At 44.5% G+C, this 18783-nt stretch overlaps 2 protein-coding genes and 1 long non-coding RNA gene across 10 annotated transcripts in view; 2 read left to right on the forward strand and 1 right to left on the reverse strand.

Annotated features, from left to right (window-relative positions):
- The first annotated feature begins 987 nt into the window (after positions 1-987).
- IFI35 (interferon induced protein 35) lies at positions 988-11850 on the forward strand. 3 transcript variants are annotated; one of them, XM_078377762.1, is made up of 10 exons: positions 988-1391; positions 2216-2243; positions 2457-2552; positions 3392-3550; positions 4484-4588; positions 6092-6248; positions 6909-7018; positions 8202-8391; positions 10590-10699; positions 11188-11850. In XM_078377762.1, exons 2-10 carry the CDS (start codon positions 2229-2231, stop codon positions 11395-11397), a joined length of 1152 nt encoding a protein of 383 aa, XP_078233888.1. In that variant the 5' UTR covers positions 988-1391; positions 2216-2228; the 3' UTR covers positions 11398-11850. The 3 variants fall into 3 exon arrangements, with proteins under 3 accessions (XP_078233888.1, XP_020651732.3, XP_072860184.2); XM_020796073.3 differs by having other exon boundaries at positions 990-1361; XM_073004083.2 differs by having other exon boundaries at positions 1386-1810.
- Positions 11851-13260: 1410 nt separating this feature from the next.
- Positions 13261-16827, reverse strand: LOC144583609 (uncharacterized). The gene is made up of 2 exons (XR_013537504.1): positions 14389-16827; positions 13261-13728 (listed from the first exon to the last, which is right to left on the reverse strand). It is a non-coding gene; the product is annotated as an uncharacterized LOC144583609 (long non-coding RNA).
- LOC110080287 (uncharacterized) overlaps positions 14155-18783 on the forward strand; it is a 34335-nt gene continuing 29706 nt past the window's right edge. For 4 of the 6 annotated variants that reach the window (XM_073004088.2, XM_078377761.1, XM_073004086.2 and 1 more), the window contains exons 1-2: positions 14155-14293; positions 18640-18742. The gene's annotated coding sequence lies outside the window, so the exon portion shown is untranslated. The remainder of the gene's footprint in view (positions 14294-18639; positions 18743-18783) is intronic. The other 2 variants (XM_020796065.3, XM_073004092.2) reach the window with 2 other exon arrangements.

Here is an 18783-nt window from a genome sequence, read left to right on the forward strand (position 1 = left end):
TCTTTACTGTCCAACTTTCACACCCATACAAGATCTTAATTGTTGATATTAAAGTTGTGTTGCTCTTCTGAAGTCATGATTTTACTCTTAATGTTCAGTTGCAGGCCTGCCTTGGCATTTTCTTTCTCTTTCATCAGAAGTTTTTACAAATTGTTGCTGCTTTCTGCCAGTAAGATATGTCATGTGCATATCTTAAATTATTGATGTTTCCTCCACCAATTTTTGCTCCTGAAGCTAGTCCAGCTTTCTTTATGTTATATTCTGTGTACAGATTGAGAAGGCGGGGCGGGGATAAAATGCACCCTTGTCTTTGGCTGTAGAAAACATTTTCTGTCCATGTTCTGTCCTAACAGTAATTTCTTGTCCCCAAAATAGATTAAGCATCAGGAAAATCAACTGCTGAAGAACACCCATTTCTTTTAGAACAATCTATAACTTATGATCCACACAGTCTAAGGCCTTGCTGTAGTCTAAAAAAATTGACTGATCTATTTCTGAAATTCTTTGGTGCACTCCAGTAGCCTGCAAATATTGGCAATATGATCTCAAATGTCTCTTCATTTTTGGAATCCAGCTTGAATATGGATTCAAGGTAAAAGCCTTTCTTGAAATACCTTGAGCATCGCTTTGCTCATATGTGAAATTAGAGCAATGGTCCTGTAACCACTTCTTGGTATCTCTGTTCTTGAGGATTGGAATGTAGGGCTGTGTTTTGTTATTACTTCCTGGAATATTCTTGTTTGGAGGGGTGAAACGTAAAACCTTAAAATTTTCACTTATATTGAAAGCCCTGTAAGTCGGTTTGATGGAGTTTTGGAGCAATGCTCTTAATTGCAAGCTAAATATATTTCCCTTATGTTGATGTGAATAAAATCCATATCTGGAGAACTTTTAAAAATAGATTTGGAAGGGAAGCACCTCAATATCATTCCGTATTGTGTATTAAGTGCAAAAGGTAAATGTTGGACGGGTGCGCTCTAGACGTCTTCCATACTATTTAAATCCTGCGTCCAGGCTCTGAAGTACAGTATTCATTCTGGCCGTGCTCAGTAGAGGGGAGCCGGGCCTAACCTTAGCGGCTGTCTTGGGCAGCAACAAGATACAGTTCAGATGGGGGCAAAGACTGGCCGTGTTGCCCTCCCGCAACTGGAAAGACTTCGAATACTGTAATTTGATCCGGGATTTCGGGAACTCCGGCTCAAACGCTCACGTGGCCGCAGGCGTGGGGAGAGAACGGCTCCGGAGAAGAAGGGGGGGGGAAGCGGATCCGATTTGGGGCGTGGCGGCTGGGAGGGAAGCGTAACGGGCGAGAATCGAAAGTGGAAGCAAAGCCGGAGGGAAGAGCGGACGAAGAACGCGAGGTAAAAAAACACAACTGCGCGGCGACGGAGGTGAGATTGGGGTTAAATGCAGAAAGTAGCCCCTCCGGAGCAGGTTCTTGCTTGCCCTTGTCCCTGTGGGGCGGATTTCGAACGTCTGCAAAGATATGCTTAAAGGAGATCCGTTACCCATTTCCTTACCGCTAATTTGGGCTCATGTAGTTTCAGCTTCCTCTCCTGAAACCGGAGTATCTGTATAGTTACGGCTGAACGACTGAGGAAATTCAGTGACCTGCCTACATGTCCCCCTTGCACGGGCTCAGTTCCCCAAATGATGAGCGGGGGAAAAAACCTCAAACACTTAAAAAAACAACAACCCGAAAACGGTTGTTTGTGGCATCTCTTACTTTTGCAAAGGGAAGGCCTGCACTGTGTCTCCTTCCCACGGCAACCCATCGTTTTCGTTTCTGTGGAGTCTCCTCTCTTTGATGGTGATCGCTTTCCCCTACCTCTCTTTCTCTCAAGAATATTAAAGTGAGGCGGCTTAAAACAGTGGAAGTCCAGAAGGGTCTTTAGTGTGGGGAGTGATCGGCCAGGTTGGAGGTCCATTATTTTTAAGATTAGAATGTTTTTTCTTAAGGCAAGTTTCTAGTCCCTGCATGGGAAAATGGTGGGATGTAGTAGAGCGACTAAAGAGAAGCTTCAGTGGTTAAACAATTAGGGTTTCAGCAACCAGTATAAATGTGTTATGTTTCGGTAAGCTGCCTGAAAGACAACAAATTGTGTAGTTTTATACACAGGTCTGTTTTTCAGAAATAATATTGGGTTTCCCCATGTGAAATTGGAGTCTCTTTTATAGTGCTTTGTATATGTAGTCCTTCTGTTTTGTTTTTCAGGTGTCTCAGCTTGATGGAGTCAGACGAGGTAAGCCCTTGCAGGCAACTGATGGTCAAACACTGCCTCAGTTAGTCACCTTCCTTATGGAAGGGGAAGGAGAGCAGGTGGTGGTTCCAGAGCAGCCTCCCACACCCTGGTCCAGATTTCCCCTTTTCTTTGCAATTCCACTCCTGGGTGGACACCTCCAGAACCTAGTGGTGGTATGGAGCCTTGGTTTGCCAGTTTGTTTTTGTTCCGTAGGATTCCTTCATCCAAATACCCTGGGAGAACATCCCACCAAGTGGATCCCAGGGAACGGCGACAGAGGCAACCTCATGGGAACTCAAGAAGTATCAGGTACTCCTCTCTGGGAATAGTGGCCATTGTTCATGTTTGTGATGTTTAGGGACAGCATCCATTGCATGCAGAAGAGCCCCAGTTTTCCTTCTGCATTTCTAGATAGGGCCTGGAAATAAACCTACCTCAGACCCTGGAGACTTGCTGCTGGTTAGTGTCATCCATACTGGCACAGGTAAGAGCAAGGACTGACTTAGTAGAAGGCAACTCCCCATATTCCTACTTTCTAATTTGGGATGCCCTTTTTCTCAAAGCCCTCTTAATCCTGTACAGTGGTGCCTCACTTAGCGAGCGCACTGTAGAACGACAAATCCGCATAGCGAGGACGTTTTTGCGATCGCTAATGCGATCGCAAAGCGATGGCCTCTATGGCCGAAAATCGCATAGCGAAGGTCGGTAAGCGGATCAGCTGTTCGGCAGCTCCAAAATGGCCGCCGGAAGCCCCAAAATAGCCGCATGCAGCGTTTTCGCGCCCTCGCTAAGCGAGGGGAGGGCGCGAAAATGGCTGCCAGCCATAGGGAAGCATCGCTCAACAGTGAGTTTCGGGGCCCATTGGAACGGATTAAACCAAGTTTAATGCGTTTCAATGGGTTTTTTCGTTTCGTTGAGCGATGTTTCCCATAGCGAGGGTTAATCCGGAACGGATTAACCCGCTATTCGGGGCACCACTGTACATGTAGGGCCTGTTTTTGGATGTTGAAAAATGACTGAGGGACACTGCACATCCCTTGAGGTTGATCCTGCTTTTACAAGCTTCTCTGGTTTCCTACCCCAGTGTTCCAAATTAAGTCATAGGTGGTGAAAGGCTTATGGACCTGTGGTTGTCTCCTTGCCTCCAGGACATGGCCAGAGCTCTGGAGATGGATTCGTTGTCACTACAAGCAAAGAAAGAAAAATGTGAACAAGAGGCATCCGCACTCCAAAAAGAGGTTGAGCTTCTTCACAGAAGACTTGGTGAAGTTCCAGACGAGACCAAGGCCTATGAGCTGGCTTTGCAGGTATTAAAAAATTTTAAGGGAGGGGGTTTCCATATTCTTATATTAAAGCAAGACAAATTCGTCACAGCAAATTCTGTCTGTGAACTGCTGGATTTTGCAACTTGGTATAAATTAGTCTGTTCTAGACAAACCAGACCCAAGTGCTTATTTTGTGTAATTATTTTGCTGCTGCAAGTCACTGTGAGGCAGAGGGCTATGGAAAATTAAGTAGGCTGCTGAAGCTGCAGTCCTTTAACAACTGAGAATTCTCCTCAGGACCTCATGCCATGTTTTGATGTCTTCCTCTCATTTCCACCAAAACACCCAAGCTTTTTGTTGCAACTGTGCAGGAGAAGTCTAGTTTCCTATGCAGACAGTTCCAGGACTTGCATAGTCTAATTGCAGTAGAGCTTGAAAAAGTTCCTCTTTTGAATTACAGTTCTCAGCTAGGGGGGATTCTAGAAAGATATTGCACAAAGTAGTTTTTTTTAAAGCTTTAGATTATACAGAAAACACACAACAGCATAGTATAAGCAAATATTTCTAGCATTGAAACAAAGCCCCTGAATATGGTATTTGGTTGTCTTTGCGGTAGAGGTATTTACTGAGTTTCCCCAAAGTAAATCAATTCTTGCTAAAATACATGAGTCATCTCTACATCCAAGCATGTCTTTCTGTCTGTTCTTTTCCATTCTTTTATAAGGTCTCTTGAGTTGCAAACAGGAGCATTGGTGAGCCCCAGTTCTGTAAAGCTTTTGCCTTTTCAGACATTGATATCTTACCCTCCTGTCAGAGATTTGTATATAAATAATGAGTAAGTGCTCATCTAAACTGAGATATGGTGCCACAAAGCACAGGGCTGGGATCTTGAGAAAGAGAAGTTCTGTGGTTTGCCTGCCACTGCAGAGCCCCTGTTGTTTTTGTTGATTTACATGCCTTTTTCTCCCCCTGCAGGAAGAGATGATCAAAAGAGACCAGTTGGCACAAGAAAAGCAGGCACTGGAGAGTAAGTTAGAAAAGATGAACAGGCTTTATGCTGCCCAGAAAGAACTGCAAAAGGTACTGCAAAGTAAATATTTTTCGTTATAGGTCACAAAACATAGTAAAGGGAAGTAGTAATAGTAGTAGTTACAGCATCCCATCAAGTCAGTTCTGACTTATCGTGATCCTTTCCAGAGTTTTCCAGTTACAGAATAGACAAAAGTAGTTTATCATTCCCATGTTCTGGGGGTATCCTGGGATTTTGCAGCTTGCCAAGGGCTGGCACTTCTCTGAGGAGACACGGTGAGGAATCAAACTCCCAATGTCTGGTTCCTCAGACTGATACCTAAACCACTGAGCTATCCACTCAGCTAAGTGGAAATAACAGGTTGAATTAAAACTACAGTGATGCCCCGCATGATGATAATCTGTTCCGTTAGAATTGCTGTACAGTGAAATCGTCATGCGGGGGGGAAACCCATTGGAATGCATTGAAAACAGGTTAATGTGTTCCAGTGGGGAAATACCTCCTTGTCCAGCGAAGATCGCCCATAGAGAACCGCCAATCAGCTGTTTAAAATCACTGTCTTCCAAAGCTTCTGTCTGGAAAACAGCCATTTTGTGGAGGGAGGGAAGCCATTTTGCAAAGGGAAGCCATTTTGCGGAGCCGGAAAAAACATCGTTTTGCGAACAAACGGCTCGCGAAGCAAGGATCTAATCAACGTAAAGCGGATTTCCCCCATAGGAACCATTTTTTTGCAATCGCAATAGCGATCGCAAAAAAGTAATCAAGCAATTTCGTCATTTACTGGGGTAAGCGTCTAGCTGGGGCACCACTGTACTTGGATAATTGCAGACTAAAGCAATATCTGAGTCTTTACACCAAAAGGCCTATAGGGGTGATCTCTGACAGACATCAGTCGGAAGAGTGTTCCATTATTGAGGAGAGATATGACCACAGAGAAGGCTCTATCCCTCATCTCTGCCAGCCTAATTGTTCTTGCAGATTGTCACACAAGTAAGGCCTTTAGTGCTAATCACACAGAGTGGGCAGCTTAGTATGAGGGCAGGTCGTTCTTCTGATGTTTATAGTTTTTGTCCATAAACCACCTTCTTAAAAAGAGAATCTTTTGTCTGAAACCGCAAATCTCACCTCTTGAACTTTCTCTGACTAGGAAGAGCCATACACTGCTTAAATTAGAGACAGAGATGCCAGAGGCTCAGCCTACCCTGTCAATCACACTCTTTGCTGTAAAACAACAACCATAGATGCCTGTGCCTGTTTGTTATCAATAAGACAGAAAACATTGTATGTCAAAGTTGTGGAACTTGTAACCAGAGCTTGGGAACAATCCTTATTTGGATTACACCTTCTAGAATGCTGACTGGCTGTTCTGTCTTTGAGTTTTTGTCAACTGTTGTCCCCCAAAAAAAGGAAGCTCTCCAAGCTGTGAGTGTAAGGTAGGCTGGGAGAGATCCTTTGTAGGGTAGTCTCAGGATTCTAGATGCATATTTTGAAATAAAAATCCATTTCTGCAAGAAAACCCCATTCTCTGTCAACCTTCTGTTCCCCACCTCTAGGTGCCAGCTGCCCTTCCTGAGAGGAGCATGGTGTTTAAAGGCAGCGTCGAGGAAGAAGAGAAAGAGGGAACTTTGTCTGATATGCTGACAGTACTGCCACACATCCGATGCCCCATTCCTGGAGGATCAGCTGTCATCACTTTTGAGAGTCCAGAGGGTAGGGGCAGCCATGTCTGGTTGAAATCCACACACTTGGTAGGCCCAGCAGTAGTGCCCATCAGCTGTGAAACATTCAGAAACAGACAAACCAGAATGCTCTGTCCAGCCTTCTGCTGGAGCAAGACTGGGCAACTGTTAGCCCCTCAGATGATTTTGGCCCACAACTCCCAGCAGCCCTAGTTGCTGGCAGGCAGCTCTTAATGATACACAGAAGGCCTAGTGCAGGGATGGGCCATATACGGCCCTGAGGCCACATTTGTCCCCAAGGCTGCCTCTGAGGTCCCCAGCCTCTTCCTCTGCTCTTCTTTTTTCCAAATAGGTCCAGAAGCCAAATAGATCATAGCCCCTCCACACCATTTAACGCCCCCTCCTGAATTCTGATTTTTCCAAATACTCAGTGGACTTCAAGCCACTTCTAGATTTCATTTCATTTCCCTCCTTTTTGCAGTTTCTGTGCTCCCAATCCTGATAGCCCTGGAAGGAAAACTGGCCTGTGAACTTGCTACAGTTGCCCACCTTTGGGCTAGTGAAACTAAGATTTGCCCCTTTTCAGTATAGAAAAAGACCTTAAGAAGTCAACGTAATGCGGATTCGTCGTAGAGCGGGGTAATCGTCCAGTGGGGCACAACTGTAATTGGATCTCTTTCCTCCCTGTCAGTTGCCTCCCGGATCATTGAAATGGGACGGCATCGGGTTCAGCTGGATGACTACAGCTATATCTGGGTAAAAGCTGAACCAGTGACCTTAATATTGCCTACATCTTTGGAGGTGGGTCCAACAACCTCTTTCACCAGATCCTAAGATACACTGTACGTTTGGGGTGGGATGGATTTTTATCCTGCTGATATCATTAGAGTTGTTTTCTCTGTAAGCAGGATGGTATGTAGTGAAGAGGAATATGTAAATCCTGCATCAACCTCTGCATTAATCTGTGACCAAGAAATGCAAATGGGCATTTAGCTGCTCATTTTGCATAATTTATACTGCATAGAAATCTCTCTCTTAGATCCATTCAACTCTGGCATCTGGGATTTCATGAGGGATGAGTTTCGACCTATAGCCCTCTTTATGGTAGAAGAAGTTTGAAGATCGGAAAAGTTGTGGTAATTAAAATAACTTTTCTGAGCTGTAGAACTGCCAGCTGGCCCTGCCCCAAGGTCATGTAGCCCTTTGCCTCCCCTCCCAACTACATCTAGCTTTGATAGTTATGAATGTAAAACAGATGTAGGTAAACCTTTCATAAGAGCTGGGAGATTGTACAGCTGGGATTATGTGAAAAGTTCTTGAATATACATGTGGATGTTGGCAGGGACAGTCTCTTGTCAGGGGCAGCAAGCTGCTGAATTCTGTGTTTAGTAAATCAGGCAAAAAAAATTAAAATAATAAAACAAAAAAAAAGTAGCACCTTAAAGACCAACTGCAATATAGTCTTTATATTAAAATATAGCAGTCAATCTTTAAGGTACCACATTGTTTTTATTTTATTTTATTTTGCCTGGCATGCTAGCACAGACTAACACCTAGAGTGGTCATATCAACCAGATAGGTGGGGTATAAAATAAATAAATAAATAAATAAATAAATAAATAAATAAAATAACATGGCTGCCTCTTCTAAAATCACAACCATGGAAGGCACATTGTTTAGTATGACACTGTTTTGCACACACATGCAGCACAAACATGTACCTGTGATCATACTAGAGGCCTAATATGTGGCCGTTGGCCAGCACTTGGCCTAATACTGGATGATTAACACTCCTTTGGTCTTGTGCTTTGATGGTGGGACATTTTGGCTACGGAATTCTAGGAATTGCAGGCTATAATGTTGCTTCAAATTCTGAGGTCCCTGGATCTTTGTTCTCCAGCTAGACGGTGGTGTGACCATCAGGATTGTCTTTTCCGAGGTTTATTCCTTTTCATGCGCTTCCTCCTCCGACCCCACTCTGCAGGTCTCTATGGAACGAAGTCCCAGGCAGATCTTGGTGTCTGGGTTGCCTGTCTCGGTGGTGCCTGAGGAGCACCTGCTCGACAAGGTTGAGCTGTTTTTCAGCAAACGGCAGAACAAGGGCGGCGAGGTGGAGCGTGTGGAGTGGTTGCCCAACTCTGGCCATGTGACCCTGACCTTTGTGGAGGACGGAGGTATGAGGCAGTGCAGGGACAGAACTTTGGAAAGTTATTTGTGGAACTATTGCTTTTGCATCCTTTCTTGGCCCCTGGGTAGATCTCCCAGTAGATTCTGGAAGTTATAGCCCATGTCCAGTACCCTGTTGATCTTCCAGTGAACAGAAAGTCCTGCCAACCTAGTAACATGGTATTGGCCTCTTGTTGGGATTGTCATTGCACAAGTGGTGAGCTCCACAAAGAACCCCCTCCCCAACCTTCTCTTTGTAGGGCAATCCTGTGCCACTACCTTGGTGGGACTTTCACTCAGTGATATCCCAACAGATAACCTTCCTCTCTTTGGGGATGAAAGAAGTTGGTTATTCTGCACTCAAGCTGAGTAGGTAGGTGAGAAAACACTTTAAAAAAATTCAGATAGAGCGAGCTCAAGTAAGCAGCTCTTGAATTTGGTCAGTGCTCCATCTAATTTAGTGTTTTAACTGCCAAGTTACCCTCACTTTCAAGAAGCACATGAAGACAGAATGGGAGTAGTGGTAGACACAACTTATACCTTTTTCTGAGAGTGTAACACTACAGTTGTGGTCAGTGTTGTACAGATCTTGGTAAAGGCACTCGTCAAAATAGTTTTCATAGGTACGGTCCCCATAGCCAGAGCACTAATGAGAGTCCAGAAATATAGAACTACTATCTTGCTCCATGTCAAGAAAATTAAATTATTTTTAATTGCCACCAGGAGTAGGTCTTTTGCAAAGCTGAGTCATCATTGTCCATTCAAAATCAAACCACCATCAAATACTTTGAATAACAAGATGAATTGTTAACAAAAATACATTTTTGGTAGGTTTATATCTGTGAAGATTCTCAGTCATCCAGGTGAGGTTATCTGGAAGTTGAGTCATGACAACTGAACTTCTTTCTTGTTAGGCTGAAACATTTTGCTACTCATCCCTTTATGCTGTTGATGGACTACAGTATTTCTTAATAGTGCTTAATCCAGTTTGATCACCCTGTAGAACAAAAGACATCCCGATACCAGAGTTTTACGAAATGTAGTCCTTACATTTCTATATTTAATGAATTAGATTAGGCATCCTTCAGTCTTGACAGACTATGGTAACATGCTCTGTATGGAAGACTTAGAACAGTGTCTAGTGTGTCTGAGAAGGCCAATTCGAGAGTGACAATCCCTTCCACACTGAAGACAAATCCAATCTGTCCCCTGTCCAGCTCCCTGGTTTTGTTATCCTTCCCAGGTGCCAGAGCTGAGGGAATCCAAGGCCACTTTTATTTCTGCTAAAGTTAGTTCGCTGTCCAACTCTTCAATGTTATTTAGTGCCTCTTCGGTTACTACATTCTCTCTGGAATATGTCTGGAAATCTCATCTCTTGCAGGGCAACAATGTCCATCTGCAGTCTTAGTTTCATGTCGATGACAGCTGTCTTGTACACGTCATCTATTTCCTAAAATTAATGAATTAAAGTTTCTTGATTCACATTCCAGCCCCTCATCCATTTTATAAACTTCTCTCACAATCTCACCATTGCCCTTCTTAAAAAGGCTTTGAAAATTCAGTTGACAGACTGTTTTTTTACAGAAGAGGTGTTTTGTGAAGAGCTAGTTCCAAGTCATCTAATGCAGCTTTCCCCAACTTAGTTCCTATTTGGACATGTTTGACTATTATTCTCACAATCCCAGTCATTAAGAAAAGAATGGGTAAGAAAACACAATAAAGAAGGAAACATTAGCTGAAATCCTGTTGCACATTTACACAAATAATATAACTTTTTGGAAGTAAGTGATTGTAAATTAAGAAATGTCCATAAATGTTATCAGTTGCATGCTGATTTGGACATTTCACTATGCAACAGGTAATGCGTACAGATGGCAATAAGCTTCCAAAAGTTAAGCCATTCGTGTAAACTGCACAACAAGATTTTAGCCCCTGCCATGCAGAAAACAAAGAACACAGGAGGTGGAGTGTTCCAAGGATTGCAGTTTAAAAAAAAGAAACTAACAGGGAGATGCAATACACACTGGATTTTTGACAAAGGTTAGAAAACTTGATTTTTGTTTTATTTTTGAAAAACAGCATTTCCCAGAATTGCTATTCCTAGTGGTTGAGGGAAGCTCGGGGAGTTTGGAAATCGTCATCTGTGACCAGGGAGTATGTCTCAGTCACACATTTTGAATAAGGTTCTTTATCTTGACTTTTCCAGTGGTTGAACGGCTTGTCCAAAAAGGCCAATTTGAGGTACCCATTGGAAAGGAGAAGAACTGTAAGATGAAAGTCTCCCACTATATAAGTGGGCAACTCACCAACCTACAGGTGAGGGGAAAGACACACTGACACCTGTTGCACCCCTCTCTGGCAAAGAAATTAAACACCTCCTTTTTTTCATCTAAGGAATGATTAAACTCTGCTGGGATATGCGAACACCAGCTGAAGGCAGGGGGAGGAACCCTACATTGTTTCCAATGAGTAGCTCATTGGTCTCTGAAGGGTGTGTGTGTGTGCATGCATGTTTATCCCTTTCCCTTCTCTGTGTATTGGATTTTCCCTTGGGAAGCAAATGATGAAGCATCTGGCAAGTGTGTGACTCTGGGGATCTGGTATCTTGTTAGAATTCTAACTCTGTTTGCCGTTGGGGTTTGCTGTCTTGACTGGAGTTTGGAGGAAAAAACTATTTAGACCACAGCTCTCAGAGTCTATGCTGGCATGGAGCGGGGGAGTCCTTAGCAACGTTCCCAAGTTGTGGTCTGGTTTTATAAAGGCCTCCCTCCACCTGCCTCTGCCCTCTTTTCTCCCCATCTTAGGTCCACCCTTCAGTCTGCGCTCAGTGTGTCCTCCTGTCAGGAATTCCAGATGTCTTGGAGGAAGACTTGATGCGTGAAGCTCTGGAAGTTCATTTCCAAAAGCCCAGCAAGGGTGGGGGAGAGGTTGAAGGCATTGTTTATATCTCGGAGGGACGCTGTGGAGTAGCAGTCTTTGAGGAGGCAGAGGACGAAGCGGCTCTGCTTTCCTGACTCGATTAAAATTTCACCTCTGGTGCCTCGCAAGTGCTTGGAAGACTGCACTGGACCTGAAGAGAGGAGATGAAACACTGTCATTCTGGGAAAGGAGAAGGGGATGGTTTTCTAGTTCAGGTTGGCTGGAATATTGTTGCTTAGCGTAGTAAATTGCAACTAGAGTAGTCTTAATTTGAATCAGTGGAATGCCTAGTCAGATTTACTAGACTAAGCAACAGGATTTCAGCCATTGTGAAACAGTGCAAGAAGGCATCAGCTGACAAGTAAATATCAGCAAAGTGCCAAAATAGAAAACAGAGTTCATTTTGCTGATGGTTGTTGTTCATTTTGCCCTTTATCTGAGGGATGTGAAGTACCAAAAAAAGGGAGGGAGGTCTCTGGAGCAGGGACTAACTGTTGCTCTGCTATAGTGTCATCTCTTTTTATGACATTAAAAAGTATTATACAAGATTTTGTATTTTCATGCTTTGGTTATTTGGTTTAATAATCCCATTACTCGACATTAATAATTACTCTGGTTCCCTAATACATTGGGGGAGGGGTTAACCTGGGAGGAGGAGGAAATGTCAGAAAATCAATAAACAGAATGACAAAAATCATGATGTTCACATATAATTCAGTACATACAGTGATTACCCAGTGAAAATGCATGCAGGAAGAACACCATGTTCACTTTTGATCATGTGAGCAGTTCTACAAGGTACAGAGAGTGCATTCATTCAGTTGCTGTGTCTTGCAAGTAACAACGGCTGTTTTGTAAAATGCTCTGAAATGGTGGCTTAGTGTATAGGCTTTATTCATGGATGAAGCCCTAGCTTCTGTGTGTTGAGAAGCGGGGCGGCATTTGCAAGCTACCTGCAACTGCCTCTGGACTGGTCCACAGAATTTGGTCACTCCTTCCTCCTGGGGGAAGATTCTGAAGTGTGATTCCTTTCCTCAAAACAACCCGGTGAGGTAGGCTGGACAAAGGAACATTAATGAGGAACCTAGGCTTACCCAGTGAGCTGCTTTGTGGTTGGAAGGAGCTTGGATATATAAAACAAATACAACACACAAGCACCACACATTTATTTCTGCAAATATTGAGGAATATTCTCATTCCTTCCCCCCTTATCTGGACCTACTTCAGCAACAGAGCCAGGAGGAAGGGGGGGTTCTCCTTTTCTGGTTTCTTATCTCTTTCATGCCCTAGAGACCCTCATTATCTATCAATGTCTAGGATTTCACACTGGAATTCTTGGATTGCTATCCGAGGCTGAAAAAACTCGCAAGATTTGTTCCACCTTCCTTGTTCCCTGGCTAGTCAACAACAAAAAAGAAAGGCCTCCCTCCCTCACTTCTGAAGAAGAGTTTAGTGTGACATGAAAGCCTGCTTCTATAAAAAAAATAAATCCAAATGCTAGCTGTCACTTGGCTTCTTAAATGCAAGATTGTTTTTACAGAGGAGAACAAGAAGTGTAGATATTGCCTGTATTTGGAATAAGCCATTCATTGCCTGGTATCCTAAGTGGAAGACTTCTCTTTTATCTCACAGCAACACCACATCCTTCTTTTAAGGGAATGTCCTTGTCCAGAAAACATGTCTATCATGACCATTTCTAACTGAATGATGCTCAGCATCAAGGTGCTCATTAGTCAAGGACTGGCCTAAATGAAGTTGGTCTCTTGTACAAAAGGATTTTGAGGATTGTTCACAAAGTTGTTTAAGTGATTGCTCTTTCCACCCTAGCCTGTTTTCAGATTGGGTTCAAAAACATTTTTAATCTGTTTTTGTATGTTTTTGACCTTTTAATAATTTTAGCATATTATTTGTCAGGAACCCTGCTGGGCAAAAACAAACAAACGAAAAAATCAATAAAACAAAAAGCTCAGCATGCATGCATTAAAACATTTTATTTTCATAAACTTAACTACAATATTATGGAAATTATTACAAAATTTATAGTTGGGGGCGTATAGACTTTTTAAAAAAAACTTGGTAAGTCTAAACCTGTAAGTAAATCTGCGAAAGTTAATTGGAAGCATTTTGGTCTCATCCGAGGCCCACAGCCCCTCCAATCAGTTCTAAGCACCCAAACAAAATACGAAGAATCTTGCATAAAGCACAGAAATGCACAGACAACTAACTGCACTGCCTGGATCCTTGTTGCACGTACAAAGACAGTGCGTGGGGATGCCTTCTAGAAGGCTTCAAGGACTGAAGAGAGTCAGCAACAGCAGCTTTGCAGAACTGCATATGTTGGGTTGAGGATGTTCGAATCTTCCTGCTACATAAAAATCAAAGACTTCGAATCTAAAATTGTTCGTAAGACGCCAATCGGACGTTTTCTGAAAATTAAGCAAAAAAAGGTACAACTGTCCTCCTTCCATAACTGTTATCCTGAGTTAGACTATCCCTGAACGTCTAATTAATTGCCTGTCCAACGCCGTACCCTTCTGATGCGCGGCACCACAATGCCCATCTCCCAGTCTGCGCGGCCATGCTCGCAGGGGGTTCCACGAATCGGGACTCAACTTGGACGTTTATCTTTTCGAATTAAAAGCTCGCCGAATTACCGTCTTGGATTCTGAGAGTTGTTCGCTAAAAAAGTAACTTTTCCACGCTCTCGATTTAAAGACTACCCACACCAAAAGGGGCAATCGTACATGGATAAACCCACTCTCCCTTGCGACTGGATGTGCCTGCATTTCTGTAGCCCGTGTCGCGTGACTTCTGTAAACAGAAACCCAGCACGTAGGAAAGCACTGTTCCGTGTCTCCTTGGGTCGTTGGCGTCCCTCCTCCCCCGCCTTCTTCCGGGCCTTTTCTTTTGTGCAGAGTGGGTGGTTCTGGGGCAGAGGTTTCGTTTTCGGTTCAGGCTGTGTTGTCTGTTGTTACCGCAACCTTTTTCGAGGTACGTGCTTTCCCCCCTATCTCTCCCGCTCCCACCACCCCCTTTTATAATCGCCCGCCTCTCCCTTCTCCTGCTGACCCTAACCCACTGCTAACCCTTCCAGCCAGAACCGTCTTTGTTGTTGATTTTTTCTTCTTCAGTTTATCCTCCGTGTCCACGGCTTGAGCCTCCTCCCTTCGTTGCGCCGTCTTTCCGCCACTTCTGCTGTGGAAACGCGGGAAGTGGCGGGTTTGGGAAACGAAAGAGGTGCCTCTCCCCCGACCCCCCCCCAAAAAAAAGAGGACGGCCGCTGGCCGGTTTTCTAATTCCCAGCTACCGTCTCCTAAGGCAGAGATCCCCGAGTCTCATTCTTGGCTGGTGGGGTGTCTGCTTGTTTTAAATGTGCTCCCAAGCCACTTCAGACTTAGGGGGAACCCTGTGCCTTAAACTGACTGCCAGGTTATTAACCGCTTTGCTCAAGTCTTGCAAAGTCAAAATCGTGGCTTCCTTCATCGAGTCCATCCTTCTCATTTTCGCTCTCCCGTTTTCCCAGTTCCCTTCACTTTTTTTCCAGCATTGCTTTTTCTAGTGACTCTTGCCTTCTCATGATGTGCCCCAAGACTAATAATTTCAGCTTAATCCTTTTTTTGCCAGGGTTGGGGGAGGTAGCTGTAAATGCAGTGTGGATGGCCCATTGTGTGGTGGGCAGGGTGCTGTTCACTCAGTCTATAGGTAAAGGTAAAGGTTCCCCATGACAATTTTTGTCCAGTCGTGTTCGACACTAGGGGGCGGTACTCATCCCCGTTTCCAAGCCATAGAGCCAGCGTTTTGTCCAAAGACAATTTTCCGTGGTCACATGGCCAGTGCGACTTAGACACCGAACGCTGTTACCTTCCCACCGAGGTGGTCCCTATTCATCTACTCGCATTTGCATGCTAGTTTGGCGGGAGCTGGGACAAGCGACAGGTGCTCACTCCGTGACGTGGAGTCAATCTTACAACTGAAGATCTACAGACCTTACAGCACAGAGGCTTCTGCGGTTTAACCCACAGCGCCACCACGTCCCTACTCACTCAGTCTATAGTACCACTTAAAACTGACTGGTCTGGGGAGAGCTCTCTACTTACTCAGAGTTTTTGCTCTTGTTAATCAACTTCCTGGCTCATCCACACCCTGACAGGCCTATGATAACACTGAATAGCAGGCCACTGAAATGAAGGGCCCATCACTGCAGTCCTGACTAATAGGGTGAACAGGTAGTGATTCGTACAGAAGGTTACAGCTTTGCTCTACCACCTTTCCAACTTGGGACCCTCTACCAGATTTGGGTTATGGCTCCCATCAGCCTCAGCCAGTATGAGTAAGGATCAGGGAGGAACAGAGTTGTAGTCCAAAACAGCTAGAGCAATACTGGGTTGGTGAAGACTGAGACACTGAACAGCGAATGAGGATGCTGCAAGAGAGGAATTGGAACAATTAAGAGTTAAGAATGCATGTGAAACATTTTAAACTTCAAAAAATCATATGCATAAATGTTTATTGGTTTTGGTATTATTTCAAGTGGAAGAAGAACTGCCACCTGTTTCTGAACGGATTTATTTGTTTGCATGATTTTGGAAGTTGTACTTTGCCCATGACTAAGAAGTGCTCAGGGCAATTTAAAATACACTGAAATGCTAAAATTACAACAATAAAACCACATGCTTAAAACAACAGTGGACAGCATTTTCACAAACATTTAAAGATTCTCATAAATCTGAGAAAAGATTGTGGAGAAACAATTTCATTTTTTTTCATAGCTAGACTTTCCTGATGCACTGAACTGGGAGAAAGACCAGTAACGCCACTGGTGAGGCTCTGGACTTTGTGCCACACTCAGAGCAGAATTCAGTTTGTTGAACTCCACAGTGGCTAACATGAGTAGAATCCCCGCTTTCCTGTGACTCTGCCTCTCAAAAGGTTGGAGGGAATTGGAGCCATTTTTAGCATGTGGATTATTTGAAACGGTGGCAAGAGGGCAAAAGACTAACCAATTTGTACTTATGTGGCTGAAAAAAATATTTTGGCTTTACTCTCATGCTTCATAAGCACATTGCTAAAATCTCATATACAGTGGTGCCTCGCATAGCGAGGTTAATCCGTTCCGGATTAACCTTCGCTATGCTGAAGCATCACTGAACGGGGCAGGGATTTCCATTGGAACGCATTAAACATGGTTTAATGCGTTCCAAATGGGCCAAATACTCACCGTTCAGCGATGCTTCAGGATGGCCGGCAGCCATTTTCGCGCCCTCGCCTCGCTTAATGAGGGCGCGAAAACGCTGCGCGCGGCCATTTTGGGCCATTTCCAGGCTTCCGGCGGCCATTTTGGCCGCCGAACAGCTGATCGTCGGGGTTCGTTTTGCGAAGATTGGTAAGTGAAACGCTTACCGGTCTTCGCAAAGCGAATTTTCCCCTATTGGAAAAACGTTGAGCGATCGCATTAGCGATCCGAAAAAACGGATCGCTATGCGATTTCATCGTTATACGGTGCGCTCGTTAAGCGAGGCACCACTGTACTTCTCTTAGAAACATTGGTGCTTATTAATGTCCTGCCACTTACAGCTTTCTCCCAAGGCAGCTACCAGGTTCATAGCATTCCATGACTTCATAACAAGACAGCCAAGTGCAGGAAGTCACCATTGTGAAGCATGCCTTTTAAAAGGTTGATATTATATGGCATCAGACACAGAGCTTAGAAAGTTATTTTGAAAAAGAATGAATATAATGCCCTTCATAACTGAGCAGTGACAGAGAGATTCTCTGGGACAGTCAGTGATGAATGGCCTCAAAACATCAGTGCGTTCAGATTTCTTAAGCTCTGATAAGGCACTATTTTTCTTTAAAAATATATAGTCCAGAATCCTTGCATTTAGCAGGTGGTTCTGCAAGTGAACCTACCTATGCTGCTGTCCATCCGTCCCAAGGCCTGTTTCCTTGGGTCAAGGACATGGTCACACATTGAACGGCAAGCCAAGAGGCAGAAAAAAACTGTGCCATTGTCCCCATATACATGGGATTGTGGCCACATTGTGTCAATCTTAGGAATAGTCTAGAGCAGGGGTCCCCAACTCCCGGTCTGCAGCTCACGGAGACAGATCTCGCAACGCCCCCCCCGCATGCACTCCCCCTACACATGCCCAAACGCACACACAGCCCGCCCACCCGCATGCACAGGTGTCCCGCTGACATGCGCCAGTGCACCGTGCCCATCCGTGCATGTGCACAAGTGCACCACACCTACCCACAAGCATGCCATGCTCACCTGTGTGCATGTGTGCGAGTGTGCCTTTCACCCACGAGTGCACTGTGCCCACCCATGCATGTGCACAAGCACGCCACGCTCACCCATGAGTGTGCCCTGTGGATCCACGCGAGTGCCCCCACAAGCGGGGAGTGCCACGCCCCCCCAACCGGTCCGGGGGTTCAGAAGAGGTTGGGGACCACTGGTCTAGGGCTCTGTTTCATTGCATGTTGCCCTACCAACTCCCCAAAACCTTGCTTCATAATTGCTGCTTTTCTCAAAGTTCCTCCTTTGTGGCTGCCAGCCACCTGAACATTGGGGTGAGGAGTCCATGGGCAAGTTGTGCAGTATGTGTGAAACCAGAGCACCCACAATGAAGGAAGGCATCAACGACTCCATTTTGTAATGCAGATTCAAAAAACTCTTTGTCTGTTCGGAATTTAAAAATGCCAAAGAGGTGTTGTGGTTCTGTCAAGGGCCACATATTTCAAGAAAAGTGTTTGGAGGCCCAATGAAAAGATAAATCCTATTCTTTCAGGAAAACAATGACTTCCTTCAGGTTGTCCCATAACTCCACTCCATGGTGTCTCTCTCTCTCTCTCTCTCTCTCTCTCTCTCTCTCACTCACTCACTCTCACACACACACACACACACACACACACACACACACACACACACACACACACACAACCCACACACACACACATACACACACACACCCTTCCCCTGACATTACACTCATTTCTCCCCTTCCTTTCTCCCTTTCTGAAGTACTAGGTTTAATGAGTGTTATTTTTTTTTAAAAAAAAGAGCCCTGAGGCATCATGAATATTTATAGTATGCACATATACTTCTCTGCATGTTAATTTGATCCTTCATGAATAATTCAAGAGTAGAGAGGAGTCCATCCTCGCACCTGTGCTGGGGCAAGAGGGGCTTCAGGGTGGGGTGAGGGGTTGAGACAATGGCTCTTTGCTGGTATTAAGCAAAGCTGGGCTTTTTCTTGCTGCATTATGCATGCAGGAGGTGCTCAACAGACAGGGCCAGCAGGCTAAATGATCAGAATTCATTTGCTTCCTCCCAGACGGAGACCGTGAACAAATACTGTGAAGACCTCCTGGTCAGAAGACAAATGTTGGAGGCAGATGGTTGGGAAGGGGAATAGGTTTCTATCTCATGGGCTACTGGTGAGTTACCATTAAAAACTGCATTTCAGCAAAACGGTAAA

Source organism: Pogona vitticeps, chromosome 6, assembly GCF_051106095.1.
Source record: "Pogona vitticeps strain Pit_001003342236 chromosome 6, PviZW2.1, whole genome shotgun sequence".
Lineage (NCBI taxonomy): Eukaryota > Metazoa > Chordata > Lepidosauria > Squamata > Agamidae > Pogona > Pogona vitticeps.